General features: G+C 39.3%; 1 protein-coding gene across 2 annotated transcripts; it reads right to left on the reverse strand.

Annotated features, from left to right (window-relative positions):
• Nucleotides 1–2105: 2105 nt before the first annotated feature.
• On the reverse strand, nt 2106–17594 carry LOC306843822 (FACT complex subunit SPT16-like). 2 transcript variants are annotated; one of them, XM_079375501.1, is made up of 24 exons: nt 16868–17594; nt 15741–15833; nt 15488–15658; nt 14369–14521; nt 14132–14278; nt 13575–13726; nt 13326–13498; nt 13043–13133; nt 12877–12950; nt 12482–12594; nt 12329–12394; nt 11105–11203; nt 10904–11019; nt 10327–10480; nt 10125–10252; nt 8414–8676; nt 7207–7325; nt 6890–7128; nt 5843–5918; nt 4779–4948; nt 4572–4701; nt 3781–3907; nt 3436–3510; nt 2106–2831 (listed from the first exon to the last, which is right to left on the reverse strand). In XM_079375501.1, the coding sequence occupies exons 1-24, from the start codon at nt 16931–16933 to the stop codon at nt 2728–2730; spliced, it is 3099 nt and encodes a 1032-aa protein (XP_079231627.1). In that variant the 5' UTR covers nt 16934–17594; the 3' UTR covers nt 2106–2727. The 2 variants fall into 2 exon arrangements, with proteins under 2 accessions (XP_079231627.1, XP_079231626.1); XM_079375500.1 differs by having other exon boundaries at nt 3775–3907; nt 16868–17574.
• Between the last annotated feature and the right edge of the window lie 86 nt (nt 17595–17680).

The raw sequence follows: 17680 nt of genomic DNA on the forward strand, positions 1-17680 counted from the left end.
GCCAATTCTGGACCAGAGCAGCCCGATGGAATGAGACATTGTCCCAAACCACAATGTACCGCATCTTGTCCACTTGGTTTAATGCTGTGACAATCTCGTGCAATCTGTCAAGAAATTAAAGTATTAGATTTGCATTATAGGGTCCCAGATTTGCATGGTGGTGGAGGACCCATTTTGTGTAATAGCAGCGCAAAGGGTGATGTTACCCCCTCGCTGCCCTGGCACATTGGTGATTGCCTTGTGTCCAATTACATTACAATTACAAATATCAAAACTTCATTTTTGATTAGTAATATGCATTGCTAAGAACTTCATTTGGACAACTTTAAAGGCAAATTTCTCAATATTTTTGATTTTTTTGCACCCTCAGATTCCAGATTTTCAAATAGTTGTATCTCAGACTAATATTGTCCTATCATAACAAACCATACATCAATGGAAATATTATGTATTCAGCTTTCAGACGATGTATAAATCTCAATTTTGAAAAATTGACACTTAAGACTAGTTTTGTGGTCCAGGGTCACATATACATCACTTACAGTCATGTACACAAACATACAGAATATCAGAACAGAAATCACTGGACAGACAATTAGACCATTTATACAGTTCATGTCATTAAGGGCAATACACTGACATTTCTAAGATTTCCATGAGAAACCTGTTTAAGGATTCAAAGGAACCATACCGCTTTGCAGCTGCCCATTTTCCACAAGTTGATATGAATCTTCAGGGTCTTAATGAAAAGTCGATAACATACTTTGGTTAAAATTTCTCAATAGTAGTGTAAAAAACACCTTTACCCTGTAAAAATCAGCTGTTTTCAGCAAGCTGTTTCAGTCCATGTCGCTTTAAATGCTAATGAGCTCTGCTGACCCCGCCTCTCTCTTCCATGGGATGACGAGCAGTACTGTTTTCTTTAGCCGCAAAACTTACTAACTAGCAAATTATTAGGAAAAGCGATTTGCAAAGATTCATAAAAACCCTTACAAACTTCTTCTGTAGGTGAAGCTGGATCACAAATGATTCGGGCGAATTTAGACGCATTTATAGGCAGATCGGGATCGGTGCATTCCCTTCGAAGCGAAAGCAATGTTAATCCTCTGCATCTTCAGCGGCTCAGATGTCAGGAGTAACTGACAACTGCTATATTCATTATTACATCCAACAACTAAACACTTCCATCGCTTAATCTGAGACATCTCGTCTTCCCATGCACCAGAGCTGACACAATCTCAGCTCACTCTGGGCAGGTCTAAGGTTAGACAGTCTTGTCAATCAACTATCCTGGGAGGGGTCTGTACAGAACTCCGTCATTCTGACAGGAATCTCAGAACAGCCTGATTTGAGAACGGGGATTTTAAAACGGGGATTTAAAAAAAAAAAAAAAAAAACACTGGGTGGATTATCATTATAGGATGGATGTTTACACACTTCCAACACATTTATATTCAAACAACTTGAAAAATGAATTTAGCATCTGATGACCCCTTCAAGTCCCACCAGGATTAACATTAACATTAAAACAAAAACTATAAAACGGTATTCCTTTAAATGAAAATGAGAAATGCAACTAGCTGAAATATTACTAGAAAATTAAAAAAGGTGTGTCTATTTCAGTTAATGTTTTTTGTTTAAAATTGAAATACTAAATGACTAAAAAAAGAAAAACTAAACGTACATAGACATTACGTACATAGGCTTTGTCTTTATAATAGGGAAAATAATTTGACTAATGCTCAGACAACTTGCAAAAGTAAACCTAACAAAGAATTGTGATAAAATCGGGAAATGTGATATAGATATATAAAAAAAAAGATATTTTGCCATATCGCCCACCCCTAATTTAAATGGAGTGTCTATTTACAGTAAGTGCAAAAACCCCGTCTTGTTGGCAAAGACTATTTAAACTAACTCCGCCCACTTATGTGTGACTGAGTTAGTCAAGACTAAAAACAAGACAGCAATTCCATATCGGTTTCAGTGGCGTAGATGGTAAGGCGTGTGTTGTTTCATGTAAAGACCATCATTCGTTTCACACTGAATGACAAACCACACACTTCGACCCCCAAAAGAAGGCTTAAATAAGAGACAAGTTTCTTTAAATTTCACTTAACTTTTATTATAAAAAAAGAAAACAAAACAATTTGATTGAACAATACAAGACTACCAATCCAGAATGAGCAAAAAGTTCTAAATGGAAAAAAAGTGTATGTTTACAATGTGTGTGTGTGTGTGTGTGTGTGTGTGTGTGTGTATGTCCCCTCGCATTAGAAAAATCAAACAAAAGCACAAAGTGAATCATTATGTACTAACATAAAAGCACATCGCCGTGAGATGCTGCACGTTTATTCAAAAATGAACAGGAACTGCGTGCGTGAGAAAGAGAGATGAGCCGGAAGAGTCGAGGAATGAGTGCCACGTAACGCTCATGAAACACCAACACTACGTCACAGCTACTGCTTCAGAAAAGCGCTCGCACACACACACACACACACACACACACACCTGAGAGATGCCATTCAACCCAACAGAAGAAAATCCAAAAGGAAATGCAGACGAGTGAAGGGTCCATCCATCCACTGATATGAAAACCTCTATTCTACAGCACACATCAGCGCTGACGACACCACTTACACCAAACAGTGTGTGTGTGTGTGTGGGGGGGGGGCAGTCAGAGAGGACTGTGGGAGACTGATTTGGCAGTGTGTAAGTGCGTGTTATCTAATGTCGTCTCTTCTTGCTGTGGGGAGGCGGAGCGGACGAACGGCCTTTCCTCTTCCTGTTTGAGGTCTCCTCTACATCCTCATATTGACTCTCACGGTCAGCTGATGGAAGAAAATAAAAGGCCGTTACAAACAGGTCAATCACTGCATTGTGAAGTACATGTGAAAACAATCACTGAAGTTGTGTTTTAATACACTGTGTGTGGATTTCAATTATAGTTCATATCTTTAAATGCAGTTCTCTCAAAATGAGTTTGTTTCTCCACTTCATCAGCAGTTACATACACCAAACTTAGTCAAATCTGCCAGAATATAGAGAGAAATAAAACTGCTGAGGGGTTTGTTGATGCATCATTCATGTGATTACGGTCTGTTGACAGTTTTTTCTGATTTATGGAGTGATAATCTAGAAATCCAAAATCCCCTCTGGAAAAACTAAATCAGGAATTATGAACCTGGATTCGTTTCAGATCTGTGCGCTGGAAATGTACGCAAATTAGTGTTTTTATTACGCCTAAATTGCTTAAACACAACATTTCAGAAAATGTGTTATACAAAACAATTGTCTTGTACTGTGATTAATCAGCAACGAAAATATGGGGATCTATTCGTCTTGCCTTAATACACCAAAACCTCCAGGAAGAGACATTGTTTTGGAGGGAAATAGCAGCTCGTCAGAATATTTTTTGAGTTTTGTGTGTCTCACCTTTCCTGGCTTCCTCCTCCAGTTCGTCCCAGTCTTTGCCGCTCTCCTCCTCGCTGCCCATAGACGCGCTGTAATCTGTGATCAATAATCAGACATCAACAACCCTCAACAGATGCCAAACACACACGCAGCTAAACTCAATCAGAGAGGCTGCTGAGTACAACGAAGGAGAGCACATCAACAATCATCACGTCACAAAATACACAAAAGTGGTTAAAATAAAAAAAATCTAATAACGATAACTGAACCCAAATACAACAACGAAAAAAAATTAAGCTAAACAACTTAATTTTATTTAAAATTCCAAACAATCAGCATCTGAGTAATATATGTGAGCACCGTTACCGGAGTCCTCTGTCTCTGATGAGTAATCTTCATCACTGTCCACCTCCTCTTCCTCCTCCTCATCAGCCGAGGGGTTAAACGTCTCGTCCTCCATCTCAGACCCTGAATCGTCATCCGCACCGCTTCCCTGAGATACAGACACAGGTGAATATTTAATCATTGCAGATTAAACCCAAATCTGCTTTCAGATGCTAGGTCTGCAGGGGTTTTATAGCCAACTAAAACCCAAACACAACATGTTTGTTAGTTTAAATTTAATTTCTACTTCAAATGAACTAAATGCTATCTATATCTATCTCTCTCTAGATTTACGAACAGCTTTCCCCAGTGCAAACGGTCTTTTGGTGTTAAAGTAGCACTGTCATGATTTACTAAAGACACGCAGTGAAGAATCAGTGCTGAAAAGGCGTGGAAACGCTTGATCTTATTGAATATGCATTTCTAGGAGTTTCCCTTTCAGATGCTAAATTTATGAGAGAGGAGTATTCAAACGAATCACGCAGACTGCACGGGTCATTATGGGAATGATCTGCTGCGTCTGTGTTTTTGTTAGTAAATCACACGCAGAAGTTTTCCCTCCCATCAGCACTTCTATGGAATTGCACTCCAACGCTAATTTGCCCTGTTTGGAAAATCTGGCCCTTAGTCATTTATACAAAAAAACCCTAATAAAAATGGCATCAAAACTCTTAAATAGAAGAAAAAAAAGGTAGAAAACGGAAAATAAAAATTCTAAACATTGAGACTTTAATAGTACCTTAACACTAAAACACCACAGGGAGACGTCTTACCTCACTCTCCGGATCGAGGAAGGACCAGCCGCCCTGCTCGAAAAAGCCCTCGGGATCGTCCACAATGGTCTTCATGATCTTGGTCCAGTTCAGAGACTGGACGCCCTCTGTGTATTTGATATCACACGAGCTGCACAGAGACACAACACGTTCACTCGCACTGTAAACATCTCAGACGAGAGCGGCACGGCCGGCACGCTAGCTTACTTGAGCCACTCTTTGATGGGGTCCAGAGAGTTGACGGGCACAGCGTTGATCATGGTGACTTTCTTGTTGTAGTCTTTATAAACGATGACCACGTCGAAGTTCTTCAGGTGAAACTGGACTCGCTCGAAATGAACCAACTCCACCTCGTCGAGCGTCACCACAAACGGAGGCTTTGAGAGAGAAACGGCTCATTAGGACTAGGGTTGAGAATCAAAAATCAATTACAATCCCAGAGTCAGATACTAAAAGGTCAGGAATCGGATACTAGTTGTAAAATTAAAATGTCAATTCCTGTGCGCAGAAATCTTTTTTTAGGTGGTGAAAAGGGGCTATTAAAGTTTGAATCACTCAAATACGATTCATTCAATAATGAAACAAGTCAATCTTGAGTGAGTCATTGAATCGATTCATTCATAAATTCCATGAGATTGTGTTTAGTTGTCAAATTTGTTTTCTTCAGAATTGTGAGAACTACAACCTCCACTTATAAAAAAATAAAAAAAAATAAAAAAAAGTGTCAATTTATCCAGAATTGACCAGCTCTATTTTGCGCACAAACAGCTCTTAATCAAATCCAGATTTTATGCAGCCTGCTGATTTTTGTTCATGGTATTCAGCAGCAAATGTTTTGCAAAAAGAGAATAAATGTGACCCTGGACCACAAAACAAGTCATACAGGTCAATTTTGTGAAATTAGAGATTTATACATCATCTGAAAGCTGATAAATACGCTTTCCATTGATGTATGGTTTGTTATGATCGGATAATATTTGTCTGAGATACAACTATTAGAAAATCTGGAATCTGAGGGAGCAAAAAAATCTAAATATTGAGAAAATCTCCTTTAAAGTTGTTCAAATGAAGTTCTTAGCAATGCATATTACTAATCAGAAATGAAGTTTTGATATATTCCACAAATATGTTTGATATCTAAATGTTTGACTTTTTTTGGGAACTGGGAATCGATAAGCAGAATCTGAATTGATCAAATTCAAACGATACCCAACCCTAAGTAGGACGGGCGTTTGTGACACGGTATGGTTTTCATTTGGCGTGACACTCACCCACTCCGTGACGTTACAGAGGGAGCTGGACGTGGGCTGCAGGAGGCAGGTGCTCCTGTAGGGGGCGCCTTGGAACCTGAAATGCAGAAACACGCCAACGACATCACATGATGATTAAACTACTGACAGCGCTTAAACCAGATAAACCAGATGTTTGTAAAACTATAAAACTTGACTCCCTGAGAAAATTTGGCGAAATTTGTCGTCAAAAGTTTCGCGTCAACGAAAGGAAAATTTGTGATTGCTTGCAAAACATTGTTTCCGTAAAACACTTTGCGTTAACTTGCAAAATTCACAAACATTTTGCATTTTCCCAAGAAACACTGGGTTCACTTGCAAACCTTGTGTTCTCAAACTCTGCATAGATTTGCAAAACAGGTTTCCCTGATACTCTGCCAAATTTTATGCATCTTCAATTCTGACATAAATTCTAAAATATAGGAAAAAAAAAAAAAAAAAAAAAACTTAAAATACACAATTTATTAAATAAAATAATTGTAATTTACATTTTTGGGTTCGGGTCATTTTGACCCGTTTATGAATGGAGTACCATTAGGTGTCAAAAATACACTGTTCTCACAAGAAACATGGTTCACTTACAGGAGTTGTGTGTTCCTATGGTACACTTTCACTTTCGACTTTTCTGAAAAACTGTGTTTCATCAAGAAACTTTGCGTTCTCTTGCGTGAACTTTTGTTTTTGCCAACTAACATTGTGCACGTGCTCAATTCCTGCATTTCCCCATGAAACATGGTGTTCGCGTGCAAAACGTTTGTTACCAAAAATGTGTTCCTCTTTACAAGGCAAAGCACAGCGGGATTTTTATGAGTGGGTTTTCTTGATGTAATTTCTTTACAATCTTTATGATGTGAGTTCTTGATGAATTGTGATTTGACATTCGTACACAAATCCCTGTGCAATGAGACGCACTGTTTTAATTGAAATCTTATTGGCTCACGGGAACATTCAAGCATGTTTGATGCAGTTATGCATCAATGCGTCTAGACTTACTACACAAGAGCGAGTAACTAATCAAATCTGACTCACCCGAGATCTCTGAAAGGAACCTCAAACTCCAGCTCCTCCTTGGTGAGCGACTCGACCTTCTCGATGAAGTTCTTGAAGGCGGATTTGAGTTTGTGTCGCATCTCTCGCTCCATCTGCTCAGCGTAGAGGTCGTCGCGGTCGTGCATGTGCTGGTGTTTGCCCAGGTCTGTGGTGATCTCGCCCACCTCCGTGTAGAACTGAACATCTGTGTGACGCTTCTTTCCGAACATGATGGCATTCTGCGACAGACAGAAGAGCGTTACGGTAAGTCCGTGTAGCGCGAGACACAGGACAGACGTGGTTAGTTTGTCGCACACCTTCAGATGGAAGTGCAGCACGATGATCATCTCGCCATCGCAGGGCTGGAATACGGCGTGCTTGATGTTGTTGTAGAGGATGTCGACTTTATCGCCGCGTACCGACGTGAAACGGAAACCTGGAGAGACACGAAGAGAGCTGTGAGCCGCTTGTGATTAACACACGTTCAGGTCAGTTCGGACCTGGAAAAGATATGCAATTTCTAATGAATAGTTTTGAGTAAGGGAACGAAACTTTGCCAATGCTTTAAGACTCATTATACACTAGGAGACCCATTTTGACCCAGGTATGTATGGAACACCATTAGATGTCAAAACTATTGTAAAATTATTTATGAAGTTATAATGGAGTCAAATATATTTAGCGTTTTCTCAACTTTTGGGAGTGAATTCTGCAGCAGAACATGAATATGATGCCTATTGACAAACACTGCAGCACAAAAATCAGGGGTTTTTTTAAATCAGAAAGCAAAATCAGTTCATGCAAGTGAAATGAATTTGTTTTGTATGAATACTTCTCAGAGTAATTTTTTATTAGAAATAAATAGGTTTTATAAATTTGGACTGTTCTTGAGCAATTCATTCATTTAAATGAGGTTAATACTGGTAATTCTCAGATTGTGTGTTTGTATGAATTGCATTGAATGATATATTCAAATAAAAGTTGTCAGCAATACTAAAAAAAGATTAGGGTTGCCAAGGAGCAAAAAAATCCTTTAAAGCTTCCAACATTTCTGGAAAATGTGTTCAGAAATTTACTGGAAATTTTCTGACTCGTCGCAACCCTATTGAAATATACACATATATTTTGCATAATTTTGTGTGAGTGTGGTTCAAGTGTAATTTCAAAGAATTTTGCAATTTAAAAATAAAATAGGTAAATGCAGTAATAACATTAAGATGTTGCCAATCAGTTATGGTTTTAGTAGAGAAATTTAGTTGACCGTTTTATAAAATAATTGTTCTGGTACCAACGGACCCGGAATGTGAAATCAGATGTTGAATTAATTATTAGGGTTAATCGCTTTTATATAATAGAGATTGATGCCATTTTGTTAGGAAACAATTGATAGATTGATAATTGATTGTCCTTCTAATTCAGTAGCATTAGTCTGCATCACACATGAGCATCATTTCACCCGCTCTTCTCTAGATTGGTCATTTAAACCCACATTAAAGGCCTACTAAAGCACCGATGCTCTCTCACCGTTGGTGTGCGCCTCCAGCGAGCCCTGCATCCTCTTCTGCGCGATGTTGGGCCGGATGTAAAGGTCTTTGAGTTTGGGGTTGCTGCGGTTGAGGTTGATGACGAGCGAGTCTTGTTTAACGATGCCCTCCTTCTCCTTCTCCTCTGCCTCGCGGGTCTTGTAGCGCTTCTGCACCTCCTTGATTATGCGGAAGGCGTTCTGCAGGTTGGTGGAGGGAACGGAGTGATCGCCGGGCGACTTCAGGTTCGACGCGCGGTACGTACTGAGAGAGAGAGGACTGTGTGAGCGCGCAAAGAGGCTTTAAGTGTGCTTTAAAGGACTGTTCAACCAAAAATGTACTTTCTGGCATGTTACAAAGGTGTAGCTAAATAAAGGAGCAAAAAAACAAATGTTGACATTCACTATGAATGTGTGGAAAAGAGCAGTGTGCACATTCTGCTAAATATCTTCTTTTGTGCTAGTCACAGGTTTGTGAGAAGAGGCTGAAAATGACACTTCATTACAAATCTTTTCATTAGAACCTAACAAGTAAGAAGTGTCCTAGGAGTTAAAATTAGTGATGCACCAAAAGATCATTTCTAGGCTGAAACCAAACATTCTGATGCGCTTAGCCAAAAACACGTGTTATTTAATACTAATTTAATCAATCAAAATAGTTGAAGTTGTAAAAAGCATTTATATTGACGAGCGAATATTGCACATAAGGCAGTTTGTCTTAACTTTATTAACAGAATTACATTTCTACAATCTGAACCATCCATGTGCGCACACAGTAGTGAACACACACCTGGAGCAATAGTAAAAATTATTATAATTATTAAATTATGGGGAAGTCGTGGCCTAATGGTTAGAGAGTCGGACTCGTAATCCAAAGGTTGTGGGTTCGAGTCTCAGGCCGGCAGGGATTGTAGGTGGGGGGAGTGAATGTCCAGCGCTCTCTCCACCCTCAATACCACGACTGAGGTGCCCTTGAGCAAGACACCGAACCCCCAACTGCTCCCCGGGCGCTGCAGCATAAATGCCCACTGCTCCGGGTGTGTGTTCACGGTGTGTGTGTGTGTGTGTGCATTTGTTCACTACTCACTGCTGTGTGTGTGCACTTGGATGGGTTAAACGCAGAGCACCAATTTCGAGTATGGGTCACCATACTTGACAATACGTCACGACTTGACTAAATTAAGAATACATCAGTGTTGATTAAAAGTGAGAAATCACTATTTATGTCTAAATATTTTTACAGTTTTGTTGTGTTTTTAAACCGGTCTTCATATTCTTTATTATTAATATTTCTGTTTTAGTTATATTTGATGTTTACTTGGCATGCAGCTGAAATACAATGTTTTTTTAATTGGTTTAAGAACTATAACCAAATAAGTATTGAATTAAAAAATATATTTTTTTAAAATGTCAAGATTTTATGCACCTCTTGCCGTTTTACTCCTGCATGCAACATCCCAAAACTTACATGGAAGATATGGTCAAATGTGTTTTAGACATCAAGTCTTTTAGTCTGGAGTGGCCCATACGCCAACAGGTGTTCGCTGACTCATTAACCAACCACAGGATTGATTTTGTAGTTTGTGTTACACTGATCCAAAACAACGTTCTCCAAGCCCAGTAATAGAACTGGGCTGCATTTCCCAAAAGCATCGTAAGCCTATGTTGATCGCAGAAACATTGTCATCAATGGATGTCATCACAAAGTCTTACATCTCTTTGACAAACGTGGCCTCGGGGTTGGGGAAGATGTTTCCGTCATGGCGTCCCAGCGAGCTGCCCGGCACGAAGAAGTTTATCCTCAGATACGTGTAATCTCCTTCCACAGACATACTGATGTTCTGCAAACACATGTGAGAGACTCAGACGAAGCAAACATCGAGTGTTCGGCGTCAGACCGGCGCGGTGCGCTTACCTTGATGGTGGCGATGTGAAACGGCGTGGCGATGCCGAACACAGGCATGACGACGGTCTCGTATTTCTTATCGATGTAGATCTTCATGTCTCTGATGTCCTTCTCACGGGGCATCTGGGAAACGTTCTTATACGACACGTTTGACTTTCTGGCTCTAAGGGGGAAACACGGGAAGAGAAGAGCGTTTACGTCAAACTAGCACGACAAAATCTGACCCTGGAGCACAACACCAGTCATAAGGGTTGAAATTAGAGATTTAAACATCAATATTTGGCTGAGATACAACTATTTGAAAATCTGGAATCTGAGCTGTCCAAATGAAGTTCTTAGCGATGCATATTACTAATCTGAAATGAAGTGTTGATATATTTATGGTAGGACATTTACTAAGTATCTTCATGTAACTTGATCTTAATATCCTAATGATTTTTGTCATAAAAGAGAAATGTATAATTTTGATCCATACAATGTATTGTTGGCTATTGCTACAAATATACCTGTGCTACTCATGACTGCTTTTGTGCTGCAGGGACATAATTAAAGGAGCTTAATGAGACAAACACATTCATCCTCATACTTCTGTATCTGCTGGCCTCCTTTCTGCTCCGTCAGACGCCGCTTGGCCTCCTCGTTCACCTGATTGGCCAGTTCTTTCTGATGGGCCCGCCTCTTCTCCTCAGCGGTCATCTCATTCTGAACAATCAGATGAGAGCGAATGAGAACGCAGGTGTGAATCGGGTGAGTTGTGAGGATTAATAAACAGGGCAGAGGCACATACCCTGGTTCTGTCGGCCAGCAGGGCGGCGCTACGAGCTCCTTTCCCCAGCAGCTCCTCTGCGTTATCGTCGTCCTCCTCCTCGTCCTCTTCATCGTCATTCTAGAGACGCACAGAAAAAAAACTTAGCAGACAAGCTTCTTCCATCTTTAGTAACACTTTATAAATTCTATATTTATAAAACACTATAGATACATTTGTGTCCAAAGTTGCGAAAGTTATATAGTTTAATATTAAACAGTTAAATATTAGCAAATAAATCCCTGTTTATGTTGCATGTGTACAAGAGAACAAAATCATCACTTCCTGGGAAACTGGGGCAAAGCATTAGCAAATAATAATAATAAACTCGGCAACTGAGGAAGCCTGTTAATCTTTTTTCTTCTGCATAAAAATCCTAAGATAATGCCAATAACTGCACACCATTAAAGACACTACTCTATTTTTCCTTATACATTTTTAATTCTTATGTTTTATTTTTACATATTTTTTAATTGTAGTCTTTTTTTTTTTACATTTTGTAATTTGTTATTTTTTTAATTTAAAATGTAAACTTAATGTTAATGTAAAATTTAGCTGAAATACTGTTTTTATATTTTACTTCAGCTAACGTTTACTTTATTGTAAATAAATATTTTCTTTTAAATAGGTCTGCATGATTTTTATATATATTTTCATTTTTTTTAACTGCTAACATGCGTTTTATTGACATTTCAGTTTTCGTTATTTTTGTTCAAGCAGATGAAAATTTTATTTGGCAAATTGCTGAAATAGAATATATTATTTTTATATTTTCAGTTCCCTTTATTTCAAGTTAAAAAATATATTTTTTTAAATGGGTCTACATAATTTATTTTTCATTTTTATTTGTTTACATTTTCAGTTCACTTTTTTTATTTCAAGCAACATTTATATTTTTTGTCTATACAGCTTAATATTTTTTTTTATTTATAGAATTTTTTTTTTTAAATACTTTATATGGTTTTAAAAGTATAAAATCAACAACTAAATATTGAGGGGAAAAATTGTCTGCTTTGAGCACATTACACTCATCTTTGTGCTTAAATCCACCTTTTTTAAATCCAATATCCCAACATTTTCATAAAACATATGGATAGAAACAGCCAATAATCACATTGGATGGATTGTGTGTTTATTGTACATTTATACTGAGTGTGGTTTTGGGCTGGTGGCTTCACTCAAGCTGAAATGACGGACGGTCGTTACCTTGAGGAAAATGCCAACGTTTTTGATCTTCTTTTTGACGGGTGTGAGGACGGTCGCTTGATCCTCCTGCGATCACAAACACGAGCAGAGGATCACTGAAAAGCGTTTCATAGAGAGTTCCCAGCTCATGAAGCATTAAAGAGCGTGACGCACCTCATTGATCTGTATGGAGTCTCCGATGAAGAGCGCATATTTTTTCTGCTCGTCTTTCTTCGCCTCTCGGTTGATCATATCAGCCAATCCCAGACTGATGCTGAACACCATCCCTGAACAAACATCCACGCAATTACCAAAAGAGCTGCGACTGAATTAGAAGCGTTGCATGTTTCAGAGTTTATATTATATACATGAAAAACAATGATTAGAATAAAAATAACATTTGCTTTTTCCCCTCAAAAATATGCAGCCTTATTGTAGATTCAGACTTTACACAACATACTTCTCAAACAGTATCATGAACCTTCATTTTAAGGTAAACAGGAATAAAATTGATAGTATCTTTAGCAATAATGCTAAATACTGTACAACAGGCCCTGATTCACACGCACCTCTCTTGAGTTTGAACTGATTTTTGGCGTTCAGAACGAGCGATCCTTCTCTGAACTCAATGCCCATAGCAAACCTGCAGCACACACACACAAACACACACACACGTGGCTCATTTTACACACTGCATATCAATGATCTGGAAAACAATGCGTTTCAGACACAAACCCGAGGTTTTTCGTCAGTTTGCTGACCAGATCTGGTTTCTCTTTCTTGACAAACTCCAGGACGGCGTTATAGACGTCACACAGCTTCACTCCTGTACAGCACACACACTAATTATTAAACCATTCCTCAACACACACACACACTTAAACAAATACATAAACCTACACTGAAGCACACACAAACACTGAAACACACAAATACAGACACACACACAAACATACTCAAATACAACACACAAACAAATAAACTCCCTCGCTCACACACACATTCACGGCCAGCTCACCGTGCTTCATCTCCTTCAGAAGCTCCTCCTCCACCTGCAGCAGGAAGTTGTAGTTGTCCTGCATTTCCTGCGGTGGGTCCACCATGAGCGTGCGCACCAGGTTGGAGCAGTAGGACTTGTAGCGGATGCCCATGGCGCAGGTGATTGCGCCGAAGTGCATGTGGTTCTTATCGCTGGGGAGAGAGTCGCAGGGGTTTAGCTCCGAGCGTCTGCGTCAGAAGAATAAGCCGGGGCGTGCTGCGCTCTCACCTGACCACGCTGAACTTCAGGCTGTAGTTGCCGCCGCTCTGAATTATGGGAGGGTAGCACATCTCCACGGTCGACGGGTCCACGCCGCCCAGAAACTTCCGGTCCTCGATGGCCTTCTCCACCGACTCGGCCAGACGACTGTGCTTGACTTTCTGATGAACAGACACAGACCACAACAAGAAAAACATGAGCAAGATAATACCTCTGGATCTCCATTGCTATAAATAAATGACAGGAATATGAAAAATTGTGCATTTCAGCAAAACTGAAAAACAGGGAAACTGCAAGTTTAAAATACTTCAGACGTTTTATTCAATATATGCATGTGTATCTGGTTTACCTATAAATAGAAAATCAAATGAATGAGAGGACTGATATCATGTGACAACAGCTTTTCTTTATTTTTACATTGAACACCAAGCACTTAGCAAGATTGATATTACGCAGCGCCTGAAAGTAGTCCCCAGCTACTTTTTATCTTAATGACTCCTAACCTCTCTGGCTCCTTAAAGACAAAATGCTAATTCCTTCCTGAAGCGCGCCGTGAGTGAACGAACCTCGTCGGCGTCCACGATCTCCATCACTCGCTCCTTGAAGAACTTGGTGAAGACGTCGCTGGTGATGGCAGCTGCCTTCTTCATGAGCGCCAGCTCTCCGTCCTCCTTCACTGCCATCGCATACGCCACCACCGTGCTGATGTCCACCTGACAGACCGACACACACACACGCTCAGATCATCTCACCGCATGCCACTGGTTTAGTGCGGACTGCGTGTGAAAGTCAGTCAAACAGACCCTCTCCAGGCCCTCGGCCGTGATCATGTCGCTCCAGCTCTTCATGTATTCTCCGGGGAATTTGTCCTTCATGAACACGCCGACCGTCTTGCCATCTTTACTTCCTCGGATGGCTTCGACCATCTTCTCGAAGTTCACCTTGTTGCTCTCAGTCTGTCACACAAACATTAAAAACCTGTAACCGCTTTAAAGTAGTTAAATGAAGCTTCGAAACCTTAACGAATCATTTGTTTCGAGACGAGGCTTTGTTAGGTCATAACTGTTACGAAACGTTTCGCAATTTCAATGGTTTGCCTCTGTGAACCAGTCAATAATGCCAGATTTGCAGACATTTGTATAATTATAAGGATGAGTAGTAGTTAATAATCTCTTTCCATAAACAAACCCTGCAAATGAACATATGTGTCCCTGCAGCACAAAAGCAGTCATCAGTAGCACAGGTATACTTGTATCAATAGCCAACAATACACTGTATGGATCAAAATTATACATTTCTCTTTTATGCCAAAAATCATTAGGATATTAAGTAAAGATCATGTTCCATGAAGATATTCAGTAAATTTCCTACTGTAAATATATCTCAACTTCATTTTTGATTAGTAATATGCATTGCTAAGAACTTAATTTGAACAACTTTAAAGGAGATTTTCTCAATATTTAGATTTTTTTGCTCCCTCAGATTCCAGATTTACAAATAGTTGTATCTCAGACAAATATTGTCCTATCATAACAAACCATACATCAATGGAAAGATTATTTATTCATTTATGTATAAATTTCAATTTTAAAAAAATGGACCCTTATGACTGGTTTTGTGGTCCAGGGTCACATATAGGCTACAGACACTTCACATTTAATGGCATTTTAACTGCATTTAATATTACACTTTCAGAAAAGCATTTGCATTGGGTTTGTAAAAGTTGTTTTTATGCATTTATTGGCACGAGTTTGTTGCATCTACACAGTTTTGACCAGCAGGTGTCACTAGCGTGTGGTGTTTCGAGCGAATCATTTTGTGAAGCGATTGGTTCGATTGATTGGAAGCTTTGAAAAGGTGAGTTTCTCCCATCAGTATGTTAAAGCGGTTCAGAGGATTGCAGGGCGTGAAGCGTGCGATACCTTTTCCCGGACGAGCAGCGTGATCGGAGGAATCCCGTTTGCGTTCTCGTTGCCCTTCGTGACGGCGACCTGCTTCAGGAACTCCACTTTCTTCTTACTGGCCAGAAAAATGATCTTGGTCTCACAAAACACCATGATAGTGTCTGTGAGCTCGTAGCCAAACAGCCACGTCTGCGGACAGAGAACATGAACACATGAACATGCAATGATCTCTGGTGGTATTAGTATTTTCAGAAACAGGGTTTTATTGCACCTGAAGGGCTGTAGATTTGGCGTAGACGATCTCCTCATCGACTCCAACAGAAACCACGATGGCATCCACCTTCCCAAACTCATCTTCACCTTTCTGACAAAACAAAACAGGGTTAGAGGCACAATTATATCATAACGAGTTATGAGAAACTCATTGCATCAGGTCTACCCATCTAAACACTTTTTTTAAAAGCAGTAAACAGTTAGATTTGCAACTGTACAATATAATTACTAGCTTTTGGTATATGCAAAAAATATATATACTTTATCATATAAAACAATTACTATAATATATTAAAATTACATAATTGTAGTTATTACTATTTACACTTGAATATATGTTCTAAAATAAATGCAGCAATATGTATTTATTTAAAATAATGGACTACTAACATAAAATATTATAACAAAATATAAAAGAAAATTATATTACAACAAAATCTAAAAGAAATCAATATAACAATGATTCAAATTAAAAACTTTTGATTATACTTATATATATATATATATATAAAACTTTTATATCGTAAAGCATAAGGATAAATATTTCTTTAGCAATAAAACTGTGGGGGAAAATGTCCTTAGATTGCTTTTCAAAGATGATTTAGTCTTTTATTCTTTATCGTAAATAAATTAACCATTAATGATAATAGTAACTATTTTCTTTCCGACCTGCAGCACGTCTGAATATGAGCTAGCTCACAGCTAAAGCACTTCTGCATCAAAACAAAGCGTTTACCTGAGAAACATTTACTAAACCATGAACGAAACACAGGCTGAGGATTTATTTCACACCCGAGTTATCAACACTTCTTACCACCGACCGGAAATGGCGTGAAAACACTACATGCTAACAAGCTAGCACATTAGCCGCTGCGCTAATCGCGCAAAAAACAAACAAACAAACACAAAACGCTCGCAAACTTCAGCGATTCCGTTACGAACAGAAATAAATCTCCGTTCAGACCGACAGAGACGAACACGTGTCTATATAACAGTTATATGCAAATGAGGCCTGTGTGTGAGAGGACTTCCAGCATCACAGGCGCATAAACACCTCATTTCTGTCAAAATCGGATAGTTATGATGATTTAACGCGGTTTCTGAGCGACTGTGAGCTCTCCGTACCTTCCAGTAGCCGTAGAGTCGCTTGATGCGGCGGTAAAACGCGTCTTTATCCAGATTCACCGCCATAATATCACATCAGCACACACTCTCTCTCTCTCACACACACACACACACACACACTGAAGTACAGCAGCGGAGAGCGCACACACACACACTCCAGTGATTTCCACTCTTTCTGCTCTCCACTGGACAAAACAATAACAACAAACGCAAAAAGAACGAAAACACGGAAAATAAATGCTATCGGTTTAAAAAGACGGTTCTTGTTCTCGTTGTGTCTGGTCGCTGATGATGTGAATATATCACGCGTGCGTGCCGCGGATCTCTAGCCCCGCCCCTTTCTGCTCGTTATGCATATATTTAACATATATTTATGTAAATATATTTATTTGTTTGACGTGATTGCTTTTTTTATTAAACGTTTGTTTTAATTAATTCAAATTAATTATTTATTTGTTAGAGGTAATTATTTAATTATTTATGCTGCCATTTTGTGCCTGTTTAGAAGATGCTTAATATTATTATTATGAACTAAATACGTGCTTGTTTCACGAAAGAACGGTATGTTTAAAAAAAACACGATGCACTGAGATTAATCTGCGCGCGTTTGTTAACTATATATTCGCTATTAAAGGAGGCAGCGGTGTTTGTAACGGCTTTTGTTTTCCAGCGTTTCCCTCCCTCGCAGAAACTCCCGCCCTGACGCCACGTCATCCGGCTTGGGCCCAATGAGAACCCGCCCTGACGCTCCTGCGCAGGCCCCGCCCCCGGCCTCACGTCACTGCGGAGCACGTGGACTCGGAATAGCGTTGA

The sequence above is a fragment of the Barbus barbus genome, assembly GCF_936440315.1.
Source record: "Barbus barbus genome assembly, chromosome: 2".
NCBI classification, from domain to species: Eukaryota; Metazoa; Chordata; class Actinopteri; order Cypriniformes; family Cyprinidae; genus Barbus; species Barbus barbus.